Source organism: Diceros bicornis, chromosome 38 (assembly GCF_020826845.1).
Source record: "Diceros bicornis minor isolate mBicDic1 chromosome 38, mDicBic1.mat.cur, whole genome shotgun sequence".
Taxonomy (NCBI): Eukaryota; Metazoa; Chordata; class Mammalia; order Perissodactyla; family Rhinocerotidae; genus Diceros; species Diceros bicornis.
Window position 1 is genome coordinate 993,021 of NC_080777.1, and position 13,878 is coordinate 1,006,898.

Genomic DNA, 13,878 nt, shown 5'->3' on the forward strand with positions numbered 1-13,878 from the left:
ACACAAGTGTGAAATAATAAAGTATGTAGTGCAATACACTAGGAAGTGTATTGCAACATTGTTTATAATGACAAAAGATTGGAAAGAACCGGAATGCCTCTCTTAGAGGAGCAGTTTAATAAATTATGTGTCTGAAAAGGAAGGCAGTGCAGCTGTTAAAAGAGTGAGATGGGGGGCCGGCCCGGTGGCGCAAGCGGTTAAGTGCGTGCGCTCCGCTGCGGCGGCCCGGGGTTCGCTGGTTCGGATCCCGGGCGCGCACCGACGCACTGCTTGGTAAGCCATGCTGTGGCGGCGTCCCATATAAAGTGGAGGAAGATGGGCACCGATGTTAGCCCAGGGCCGTCTTCCTCAGCAAAAAAAAAAAAAAAGAGGAGGATTGGCGGATGTTAGCTCAGGGCTGATCTCCTCACAAAAAAAAAAAAAAAAGTGAGATGGTTCTGTTTACAAGGGTATGGAATGAGCTCGAAGATTTGTTAAGTGAAAAAGCAAGCTGCCCAGGTGTACGTAGTTTGCTATCATTGGTACATATGGAATAAAACAATGTATAAATGTGTGTTTGTATATACAAAACTGCCTCGGGAAGGACACAAAAAAACTGGTGGTAACTGGTTGCCTTGTAGCAGGGACTAGGCAGGGGTGGAGTATGAGAAAGACTTTGCTTTTTACTGTGCATCCTTCTGTGCCTTGTGTATCATATGCAGATGTTTCCTATTGAAAAAATAAATAGTAAAAAATATCCAAAAAATAAATAGTAAAAAATGTTCCCTTGGTGGTATCAAGAGAAGGAGATATTGCTTAATCCTGCTTCTGTCTTCCTGTGTTTGGCCACCCACCTGTCGTCTTGTAGACCATAGGCCACCACTGTTGTCTTTTTTTTTTTTTTTTAACATACATGCCATAAACTAGTCTTCAAGCAAGGAATTCTTTGCTTTATCCAGTGCAAAACACAGTGTAAGTAGACATTTGCTTTTTTGAAGATTTTTTTTGCAGGACTTTTTTTCTGACATTTTTGTGAATTCACGATTGGTGATGATTTGTTAAAAAGTAAGTAATATTCATTTTGTCAAAAGTAGCCTTGTGATCTAGTTAAACTAGTCCTTTTCAGGAGATACAGTTTTGATTGGTATTTTTTTAATGTCCCACGAGGATATTGTTAAACTTTTTGTTCGTTGCAAATATATTCCTAGTTTGTTTACTTTAAAATTTTTGTTAAATATTGTGTAGAAGTTTAAACGTATAGTCAATTGATTTGTTTTCTCTCATGCTTTTTAAACTTAGAAATTAGGAAAATTATCTGGTCACTTAATATTCAGTCTCCTTTGTACCTAATTTTTGTAATTTGACTTAACATTTTACTTTTGATTGACCATTTAGGCATGAGTTTCATAGAGTGGAAGTTTCACCATAGGAGAATAGGGTGATTCCCTTGACCCAGTGTATTACTTTATCCAGACATGAGCAGATTCAGAGGCCCTGTCACTAACCAAACCCACAGGACTGATTCATAAGTTTAAAAATTCGAGTCTCAGGATAACCAGTAGTTGAGGGAACAACTTGGGCGATTTCCTAGTTGCTAAGTCCGTGTGAGAATACAAACTTCAGGTCACAAAGTTGCTTGACACACCGTTAAGACAATGGAAATGTTATGAATACTTACATCAAGTTAGGGTAACTGGATAGATTACTCTTTTCCATCTTAGGGATTTTTTTTGTTTATATAAAATATCACGGATAATTAAATTGCTGCGTGTCCTACATGGTGCCAGAAACAGAATAACAAACTAATTGTTCCCTGGACTTTTTTTTCTCTTTTAAGAAGGCATATGTCTTCCTAGCTTCCAGGAACCTGGATTCTCCAGTTTCCACATCCCGTCAGGAGTAGCCACTCAAGTGTATTGTAGTGGTGGAAGCAGAAAGGGTAGCCAGACTATTGTAACGCCTCTAAAGAATAAGAATTTGTGACTAATACTTGGGTTTCCTTAAGTTGACATTTTAGCATTAATCTCACTTTGGAAGGAGATATGTTACTTGTCCTATTTATTGTCAGGGTCAATTTCCCCATCTTATATTTCAGGGAGGAAATAATGCCGGCCATACAGTTGTCGTAGATTCTGTGGAATACGATTTTCATCTTTTACCCAGTGGAATAATTAATCCAAATGTTACTGCATTCATTGGTAAGTATATAAACTGAATTGCTTGGGGATTTTCGCGTAATTGATAATAGTGTTCATTTTTCATTATCTAAACTGACTACATCTCACTAATCAAATGATTCATTGATCCCTTATTAATTTTGACCTTGGTACCTTCTGGAATATACCTAACTTTGGCTATTTTACGACTCTTTTAGATCTCTTAGCACTAATACTTTTTGGAATGATGACTTTGCATTTATCTGTGATCACTGGCAATCTTAACTCTATAAAGAGGTATTAGATCATCAAATCAGTTTTCCCAACACTATGACACACAGTAGGAAATACCAGAGGTCTGCATTCCGTGGTTGATTCTGAACCCGTATAACATATGATGCAATCTGATATTTGCTATTCTGGTTTTTTATTTTTAAAAATGCTAATCACAACCCACAAAATTGATTTTATGACCACTGATAGGATGTGATTCCCCAACTTGAAAGACATTGATCTAGAGTCTACTGTGACCTGGGTTCAGTTTGCTTAAAACTACATAACTAGTTTCTTTCAAAATAATAGTTTGACTTTGTTTCAAAGAAATTTCAAATTATATTGAGTGTAATTTTAGTATGTTCTTTTTTTTTTTCCTTTTGCTGTGGAAGATTAGCCCTGAGCTAACATCTGTTGCCACTCTCCTTTTTTTTTTTTTTGCTTGAGGAAGGTTAGCCCTTGCACTAACATCTGTGCCATTCCTTCTCGATTTTTTATATGTGGGTCGCCACCATAGCATGGCTGACAGGTGGTGTGGGTCCTTGCCTGGGATCCGAACCCGTGAATCCGGGCTGCCAAAGTGGGACATGCAGAACTTAACTACTATGCTAGGGGGCCGGCTCCTATTGTGTTCTGTTATGTATTTACATTATACTGCTGTTTAAAACTTGGAATCATTTCTGTGGTAACTCCCTGATAAATCAGAATATTCTATTAATCAAAGTCCCTCACTCTTCTACTATTCTAGATAAAGGGTTATTGTAGGTGTCTATATTTTAATATCGTTATGTATGTCTGTATTATAAGTATAGATGTTTAAGGTTAGGATTTGTTTGTTTTCCTTTAGGAAATGGTGTGGTAATTCATTTGCCTGGATTGTTTGAGGAAGCAGAGAAAAATGTTCAAAAAGGAAAAGGTATGAAAGAACAAGTCTGCTTTGCCTGATAATCAGTTCTTTTTTTGTAAAGTTTTATTGGGATCTCATGCTGGACAAACTTAACATTTTTGTCTTATACTTCAAAATTGAAGATCATTGTAGGACAAATTTTTTAACATTAGTTATTACATTTTATTCATTATAATCAGTATTGTAAACAAAAGACAAAAATAATAGGGTCATTGTGTAAGTCCTGATTTTTTACACATTGGTCATCTGCAAACTTTATCTTTAGGTACTAGAATTACTATGTGTTGGTGACAAAACTTGAGGAAATTTGTGAGTTCATTTTGTCATTGTGCTCAAGTTAGAATCCTCTTCTGCCCAAACCAAAAATTAGCTTAGGGCAGGCAGTCAGGAAGCCGACGAAACCCATTCTGCACGCTGTCAGTCTTGTTTTCTGGAGGATCTGGAGCTCCCTTGGTAGCTACAACCCAAGGATAAAGAGAGTTGTTTAGGTCCCACCCTCCAAATGAGGGAAATGCTCCTTCTATGCAATGTGTCCACTTCCATCTCCTTAAAAAAAATAAAATAAAAAAGCCTTGATTTCCGGCCTTTCCTAATCTCTTCTGGATTTTTGGAAGTCTGTTTACATTCAACTTGGCTGCCCTGCTAGGGTTTGAGGGGAATTTGGCAATGCACATAATACACAATTGAGGAAAATCATTAGTGTGATTTCCCTTAACTTAGCTCGTATTTAAAATACTCAATTCTATTATGTTGTTAAAGTTTATTGTTCAGGTTTAAAACATAGCAGTCTGTCCTCAAGGGTTCCTAACAACTAAATCTGACCTCACAGAATACTGTCTTGCTGCCCCCTTTTTGTCTTCCCCGTGTTTTCACCTATTGTTGGTGTTGGTGTCTGCTTCTTAAATTATCAATTTGAGGTTCCCATGCTGCTCTGTTCTCCTTCATCCCTTTAAAAATTTTGCCCTACTCTTTTTCCTTCACCTGTGTAACCCAGCTGAATCCACTTTCCTGAGTTTCTTTGTAATATTTTCTTTATAATATTCCTTAAACTAACTTTAGAGTACATATTTACATGTCAAAAACAGCTATAGAGGGGGAGGCTTAATACTCCAGTTTATCTTTTAGCATATTACCGAGGAGGTTCTCCTCTTTAATCTGTAAGGAATAATTTTCAAAACAAATCTTGGGATATTATCAAAAATAACAACTAATTTTTAATATATAAAGATTAGTTTTGAAAATGTTTGGAGCTTGGCAGCTTATCTTTAGAATGCATATAGCCTACTAAAGTACTGTCTTTAAAGGAAAATATCTATTTAGATTCATTTATCTATTCATTCAGCAATCATTTTTTTGAACATTTATTGGATGACAGGCCCCAGGCTATGAAAACTCACGGCCCCTGCTCTCAGGTATTCAGTTAGGTGGGGAGATACATATATATCTTGTTACTGTTCTGTGTGATAAGTACAGTAATGGATAGTACTGTGGAGGAATAGTGAGGACATGTTATTATCTTGCTTAATAACACTTGTTAGAACTGTCTTTTGGGAAAGGGTGCCATTGCCAAAATTAACTACCTTTCCTTAAAATTCCCCCTGCTCTGCACCTAACTCCCCCTCCCCCTGCCTCCAACAAAAATAATATTTTCCTACCATTTGCTTTTTGGATTCATAGAAATATTTTATGTGGATATGGCTGGCTTGAGTTGGGAGCTTTTTAAAAGCAAAACATTTAGAAAGGTAGAATTTGTGAATGAGTTTCTATATATAATGAATGACAGGTGAGAAAAATTGTTGTTAAATGTTTCCTATGCAGAAGAAAAGGTACAAAAGCGATTAATTCAGTGAAAAACACTTTTAAACGTTGTATTTCTAAAGAACTTTAATATTTAAAAATTGTTATACAAAATGTTCAGTTAAATGTATCTTTTCCCCCTTTCCTTTAGGTCTAGAAGGCTGGGAAAAAAGGCTTATCATATCCGACAGAGCTCATATTGGTAAGAGGGACATAATGCATTGATTCATGACAATCTTTTTATCAGAAATTGATCACATGAAAGCATTTAGTAGCCATTTTGTCTTTGAATTTTAGTGAAAACTAAGTAGGATAGATTATAATATATTCATGCGCTGCATAACGATGTTTTGGTCAACGGCGTACTGCATATACGAAGGTGGTCCCATAAAGTTAGTACCATATAGCCCAGGTATATAGTAGGCTATACCATCTAGGTTTGTGTAAGTGCATTCTTTGATGTTCGCACGACAATGAAATCGCCTAACGACCCACTTTTCAGAACATATCCCTGTTGTTAAGTGACACATGACTGTAATTGAGTTCCAAATACTTGAAATCTTATTAATTTTTTTCTTTTTTCTGTTTTTCATGAAGGCTGGTCTAAAATTTACCTATTTCTGAAGAGTTAGCTAAGCAAACGGGTAATATAAGCAGTATTTCACGAGACTTCTCTATTTCTACTAAAAAAATAAGCCATATCAGAATACGAAGAGCATTTATTTGCATATATTAATACTCATGTAAAAGTAGGTCTACCATCTGGCAAATGTTTACAGTGACTGTGCCTAAAATGTAATAATACTGCTTTTTAAATGATTCAGACTAGCCTTCTCCTCCGTTGGTTAGAGCAAGCTGGATTCTAAAGTTAATTTCAACCGCCACCAATAAATTTGAGGTCTGCTTCCCTGTTATTATCCTGTCTCTGAAGTGATAGAATTGTTAAACAGCAGTGACACGATTAAGAGACAATGACCAGGAAAGAGAAAGAAGAACTATAACCCACGTAAGAAGCTTCTGTGTGATTGATCCAAACTCCGAAATCGAATTAAACGTGTCTGTCTCCTGAGGCAGCAGCTGCTCTGGGTTTGGATGGACCTCCATGTTAAAGGCAGCTCCTCACGTGCTTATAGTGTTTATCAGCCGAGTAACCGTGCCTCCAAATAACAGTCAGAGACTTGGATCCTGTGCGGAGTCTCAGTAACCCAATAAAATAACTTATTTGAAGTAGACTGTCCTGCATTGACATACAGCTTTCATGTAAAATGTCCCCTTTCTCATTACTTAGTTTGCCATGGGCTCCTTAATCTATAAAATCTGAAAAGAACAGTTTTTGATTATCACTCCAAAACACTTTTACATTAATTCACATTATCCTATATGTTGTCTCTGAGTAGGCTGGTTATCCTTGTACTCAAGACTTTGCTAGTTGTTAGTGTGACTTCCATATGCCATAAAACAAAGTAGGCTGTGAGTCATCACAGTAAGTGACTGTACTTAAACTATGAAAATATTAATCATCAGTAATAATTGTATTTAAACAGAATCTTTTCTTTGAAGAGCTCATAGTTTTTTTCTTTTTTAGCCAAACTGCAATTTATATTTCTAGAGTGATTAATAGCATAGATTCATAACCAAGACAAAAAAAGAAACAAACTTTACAGTCCCAAATAATATGCAATTTGGATAAGAACAAAAGTGTTTCATTTTGCTTTTCCGAGGAAGGAGGTTGTAAATCTGTCATTTTTGTTGACCATTTTAAGCTTCTAATTTTTAAAAAATTATGCTCTCAGCCTGTCACGTATATAGTTTAAAATATTTTTTGGTTATTAGCTTGTCTTAGTACTTTTATATATCATCACTATACACTCAGGCACCACATAATGATGTTTCAGTCAGTGAAGGCCGCATATATGAGGGTGGTCCCATAAGATTAGTACCATATAGCCTAGGTGTGCAGTAGGCTACACCATCTAGGTTTGTGTAAGTGCACTCTGTGATGTTCACACAGCATCAGAATCACCTAAGAATGCATTTCGCAGAAGGTATCCCCATCATTAAGTGACATGTGGCTGTAGTGTTATAATACAGAAAACAATATAGTGTTATTAATATTTTTCCTTACTGACAGTCTTTTAGGTGTATAATGAAAAATATGTTTTTGTGCATTACTTTTGTAGTATTTTTGTCTGCTTACACTCACTGATCATTAACCTTATATGTATTTTATCCTATTACCGTGAGTCATCTTTATCTTCTTTCACCTTGCTGGTTTTTATGTATAGCCTCTTGTTATTCATTGCCTCTGTCTTGTGGATAAAGTGCCGAGCTGAGTCAGATGATGAAAGCCACTACTTATCTTCAGAACTGTCTAATGTTCCTCTGTCATCTGCTATGTGGAATTCAGTGTCTGAGTCTCAGTACAATTAGGATTGCAAAATAGGATACTATTTAGTATGTACCCTTTGAGTAACTTATAACGTTCATGTACATAATTGGTTAGCTAGTTTGGCTATATGTAGTTATAAACATATACTGATGATATTAGTCTTTTGGAACGAACATAGTGTTGAGAGAGATATCTGTGTTCCTGTCTGGATTCTCCCCCTTTCTTCTTCATTTCAAATGCTTTGGGTTTGTACTTGACAGTTTGCATCCTTGGGAATAGCACAGTGGTTAAGCTTGTTACGTAACTACTTTAGACTATGAAAACCAAAGAAAATAGTAATGTGAAAAGGTCAAGAGACTGGAATAATAGCTTAAGTAATGTGGTTTAAACCATAACAAATGTGAATTAATTTATAATTTTGTTATATGTCTTTAATAACGATGTTTCCTTTTGATAAACTTACGTCCTAAAAAGAAAGTATTTTCTGATGGAGGAAGACTGAGCCCAGAGAGGATAGCTCGGACTAAAATTTAGATGTTAGTAGTAATATTTGTAATGATATATGTATGCTTTAAACATGTGTTACTAAAATGTCTATAAGAAACATTTTTAGTACAGTCAATTCTAAAATGATGAAAAGAAGTAAAATAGTGTCATAAAAATATCAAATAATTACCTGGAAAATTGCTGAGAATCCTTGCTATAAAGCCACTTCAGATTTTTGCTTCAGGGACTCTCTTACCGTAGGACTGAAAGGACAGTCCTGTGGGCTCCATTGTAGTTATGGCGTTAGAACCCTTGTTTCAGAACTGAGCACATCCCTGGGACGTAGATGCTTAAAAATATAATTTATTGTTTTCCAAATTTCCATAAAATCATGAGGTAAGTTGGTACAAAGTATGATGGGTGAAATGATGGGTGATATAGAGTATGGTATAGTAGAATTATAGGTTTGGAATGTTAGGGATCTAGAGCCAAATGTTGACTGTGTGTCCTCTAGCAAGTTATCTTCCAGGCGCTAATTCCCCCCATCGGTAAATCAGGGACATGACACCTCACACAAGGCAGTGTCCGTGTTATCTGTTTTGTTCATATATATGCCCAGCCACTAATTGAGGTGCCCTACCCCGCTTGATCAAGGTATATTGTTTTTCCAGTCCTAGGGGTATTGTTCTGTAGCTTTGTTGTTGTGTTTTGTTTTTTGCAGGGGAAGATTCTCCCTAAGCTAACATCTGTTGCCAATCTTCCTCCTTTGTTTTTCCTTCTTTTTCCTCCTCAAAGCCCCAGGACATAGTTGTGTATAGTTGTAAGTTCTTCTGGTTCTTCTGTGTGAGCTGCCGCCACAGCTTGGCTACTGACAGATAAGCAGTGTGGTTCTGTACCCAGGAACTGGGCCTGGGCCACCGAAGCGGAGTGTGCTGAACTTTGGTAACCACTAGGCCACCAGGGCTGGCTCCATAGTTTTCTTTACTTTCTGTGCCTTGTTCTTTAGTTTTAGTGCCTTCATTTTTCTGAAGGAGTATGTGTAGGATCAGTATTATTTCTTCTTTAAATATTGGATAGAATCTTTGTGGGGATGCTTTTCGTTATGAATTCCATTTCTTTAATAGATATAGACATATTTAGACTTTTTTTGTTTCTTCTTGTATCAGTTTTTGTAATTTGTCTTTTCAAGGAATGTATTCGTTTCATCCAGCTAGTCAAATTATTGGCATAAGGTTTTTGCTGTTTATGTATTATCCTTTTAATTTCTGTAGACTTTGCAATGATGTCCTTTCTTTCACTCCTAGTATTGGTAATTTGTATCTTCTTTTTCTATCAGTCAAACTAGAGCTTTATCCGTTTTATTGATTTTTGTTTTTTTCAAACAATAAGCATTTGATTTTGTTGATTTTCTCTATTTGTTTACTGTTTCATTGGTTTCAGCTTTTATTATTCCATTCTTTCAACTTTCTTTGGGTTTAATTTGCTCTCTTATTCTAGTCTCCTTAGAAGCTTATTAGATCATTGACCTTAAACTTTTCTTTTAATAATGTCATGCACCACATAACGACGTTTCAGTCAATGATGGAATGCATATAAGATGGCGGTCCTATAAGATTAGGACCATAGAGCCTAGGTGTGTAGAAGGCTGTATCATCTAGGTTTGTGTAAGTACAGTCTGTGCTGTTCGCACAACGACGAAATCGACTAAACGCATTTCTCAGAACGTATTCCTGTTAAGTGATGCATGACTGTGTAAGCATTTAAAGTTATACACCTCCCTCTAACACTATTTGAGCTATATTCCACAAATATTAACATTTTGTATGTTTATTTCCATTTGGTTGAAAGTACTTTGTAATTTTTTTTGTGATTTTTGATTGACCCATGAGTTACTGAGAAATATGATGTTTATATTTCCAAATATTGGAAGATTTTCCTGATCTCTCTCTATTATTTATTTCTAATTTAATTTTGTTGGAGACAGACTATATTCTGTATGATCTCAGTCTTTTTAAATTTGTTGAGACTTGTTTTGTGGCCCAGTATATCTATATATAGACCATTTTGGTTAATGTTCTGCGTGCACTTAAAATATGTATTCTGTTCTTGTTGAATAGAGTGTTTTTTAAATGTCAATTAAATCAAATTGAATGATAGTGTTGTTCAAATCTTCTATATCCTAGCTGATTTTTTGTTTACTTGCTCTGTCAATTACTGAGAGAGAGGCGTGTTGAAACCTCCAGCAATAATTGCGAATTTGTCTGTTTTTCTTTTCAGCTCTGTCAGTTTTTGCTTTATATACTTTAAAGCTGTTAGGTGCGTGTATATTTAAAATTATGTTTTTGATGAATTAACTCTTGCATCATTATGAAATATCCTCTTTACCTCTTGTAATATTCCTTATTTTGAAATCTACTTTGATATTGACATAGCCACTAGAGCTTTCTTAAGATTAGTATGGTGTATCTTTATGCATGGCATATCTTTTTCCATCCTCTGATAATCTTTAACCTATCTACGTCTTTATATTTATGGTGCGTTTATAATAGACAAAATATAGTTGCTTTTTATTCATTGTGACCATGTGCCTTTTGGTTGGCGTGTTTAGACCAATTACTTTTAGTATAGTTAATTGTCAGTATGGTTGAATTTATATCTGCTCTGTTTTCTGTTTGTTCCATCTGTTTTTCTCTTCCTGATTTCTTTTAGATTTAATATTTTAAATATTATCTCCACTATAAGCATATTAACTATGCCTCTTATTTTATGAATTTTGGTAGTGGCCCTAGGGTTTATAATACGCATCTTTAAGTTCTTACGATCTGTAAAATAACGTGTTAACCTAAGCTCCTTAATACAAAATGACTCAGTTTCCCTTGTCCAGTCTTTTGTGTTATTGTCGTACATTTTACATCTACATTGTTATAAGCGCCATAATACATTGTGTATACTTTTGCTTTGAACAATTTTCCTTTAAGAAATTTAAAAATGAGTAAGTTGTTGGCCAGTTCTTTACATTAGCATACTTAAGTAAGTATGCAAAGAACTACATTACATTGCAGTTGTGCCCTGTCTCATTGAATCTCATAACAAAATTTGTAATATAAGAGATGCATATTGAGAGAAAGAAACTTGAGAAATGGCTGAGACTGAAATTTTTAAACATTTGAAATCCAGGTTTGTTGTGTGTCTGTTCTTTGATTCAACGACTATCTCTTGAAGGCGTGCTGTTTGCCAGGTACGGTGCCAGGCACTGAGAACCCGCAGTAGCAGAGACAAATAGAAGTCCCTTAATGGAGCGCATAGTATAGTAGGGAACACAGATAATAAACACAATAAATAAGTAGTAAATGCACCATGGCATGTAGTGGTAAGTTCTGAGGAGAAAAGGTGAATCAGAGGATGGAGCCAGGTAGAGTCAAGAAGTTTGGAGGAGGTGGGTGGGGACCTGTAGAAGCGGCTGAGGAGGTTTCACTGAGAAGATGATGTGTGAGTAGAGACCTGAAGGAGATGCAGGATGAGAAAGTTCTAGAGATGCTGAATGAGGTTGGAAGGCTGATGTGAGGTTATAGAGAACAGTACTGCATTGTGACTCAAAAATCTGTTAAGAGGGCAGATCTCATGTGAACTGGCCACAATTAAAAAATAATAATAACTTAAAAAAACACGACCTGAGGAGGTATGAGAAGCAAGCAAAGTGGATATTACATGTACTGAGGCTCACGCTGGACACATTGATACAGTGTAACATGAATAGTGTTAATAAAACTCATCTATAATAAATAATGAAAAATAATAAAATGGTGTTAATAAAACTTAACCACTAAAGGTGCACAATTATCTGCAATTTTAAAAATTAGATGGAATCCCCAAGGTGGTATTTTTTTGTTTTCAATATCTGGGCTGTAGAAAACAGAAGAGACATTCCAAGAAACTTCAGACAAAGACTGTTCTTTCAAAAATGGTAGTGGTGGAGGTTTTAAGGCTCCCTGCTACAATGAAGCTTTATGAAAGTAATTATTCTGATTACACTAGTAGCTTCCTGGGGTCTATAAAAACCTAAGAAAAACATTAGCTCTGTGGCAAGTTACTAAATTAATTTCTGAAAAATATGGTTCACCTGCTTTCCATCAGCCATTTATTTGTGGTTTGCTAGTGGCCTCTGTAACGTCTTTGAACATAGAAAATAAAATAAATATTGAAATGCAGATGCTTTTTTATTCAAAAGAAATGGCGAACTCCAAGGTCTCAGTCTTGTCATAACTGATTTGCAAAGTCTGAGTTTAATGAAATAACTCCTAAGAACTAGTCTGGTCTCTCAAAAGTCGATAGGAAAGGCTGTTGGCTGGGCACCAAAATAGGAACATGGTAATAAAGTACATGATCCTGTAGGCTATGATAGCTTTCTATTGGCCAAGGTCTAGAATCCATGTGTTAGAAGTAAGTGAACATTTTAATGTACAACCTAATACAGCAAAGTGCACAAGAAGTTTACACATATTTTACCCCTTTAATCGCCTTATTATACACCTTATTGTGCAGAGCCTTCTTGCTACACTAAAAAGCTATTTTGTTAACCAAGGGGGTGAAAGTCCTATACACTGAAAACTGTAAGACATTGATGAAAGAAATTAAAGAAGGCACAAATAAATGGAAAGATATTTTGTGCTCATGGATTGGAAGAACTAATACTGTTAAAATGTCCATACTACCCAAAGCAATGTACAGATTCAGTGCAATCCCTATCAAAATTTCAATTAGAATTCCAATTAGAATTTTTCACAGAAATAGAACAAACAATCCTAAAATTTGTATGGAACCGCAGAAGACCCCAAATAGCCAGAGCACCTCCACAGCTAGAGGTGTCATGCTCCTTGATGTCAAACTCTATTACAAAGCTGTAATAACCAAAACAGTATGGTGTTGGCGTAGAAACAAACACATGGATTAATGGAGTGGAATGGAGAGCTTAGAAATAAACCCACACATATATAATCAATTAATTTACAACAAAGGAGCCAAAAATACACAGTGGGGAAAGGACAGTCTCTTCAATAAATGGTGTTGGGAAAATTAGCCACACGTGAAAGAATGAAACTGGACCACTGGATCTTACACCATACACAGTAACTAAGTTAAAATGAGAGTAAAGACTTGAGTGTGAGACTTGAACCCATAAAACTTCTAGAAGAAAACATAGGGATTAAGCTCCCTGACATCAGTCTTGGTGATGATTTTTTTGATTTGACACCGAAAGGAAAGGCAACAAAAGCAAAAATAAACAAATGGGACTACATCAAGCTAAAAAGCTTCTGCACAGCAAAGGAAACCATGAACAAAATGAAAAGGCAACATACTGAAAGGCAAATGAATGTTGGATAAGGGCTTAATATCCAAAATATATAATATAAAGAACTCATACAACTCAATAGCAAAACAACAATCTGATTTAAAAATGAGCAGAGGATCTGAACAGACATTTTTCAAAAAAAAAACATACAGGTGGCCAACAGGCACTTGAAAAGATGCTCAACATCACTAGTCATAAGGGAAATAGAAATCACAAACACAGTGAGATGTGTCACCTCATACCTGTTAGAATGGCTATTATCAAAAAGACAAGAGATAACAAGTGAGGATGTGGAGAAATGGAAACACTTGTGCACTGTTAGTGGGAATGTAAATTATTGCAGCCACCATGGAAAACAGTATAGAGGTTCCTCAAAAAATTAAAATGAGAGCTACCATGTGATCAGCCATCCCACTTCTGGGTATTTATCTGAAGGAAACGAAAACACTAACTTGAAAAAAATATATGTACCTTCATGTTTATTGCAGCATTTACAATAGCCAAGACATGGAAGCAACCTGAGTGTCCATTGATGGATGAA

General features: G+C 35.7%; 1 protein-coding gene across 1 annotated transcript in view; it reads left to right on the top strand.

Annotated features, from left to right (window-relative positions):
• The window catches only part of ADSS2 (adenylosuccinate synthase 2), a 41,011-nt gene that overhangs the window by 10,204 nt on the left and 16,929 nt on the right, over nucleotides 1-13,878 (top strand). Inside the window, exons 2-4 of the mRNA XM_058533521.1 lie at nucleotides 2,075-2,177; nucleotides 3,256-3,324; nucleotides 5,264-5,314. Of these exons, the coding sequence (XP_058389504.1) occupies nucleotides 2,075-2,177; nucleotides 3,256-3,324; nucleotides 5,264-5,314 (223 nt within the window). The remainder of the gene's footprint in view (nucleotides 1-2,074; nucleotides 2,178-3,255; nucleotides 3,325-5,263; nucleotides 5,315-13,878) is intronic.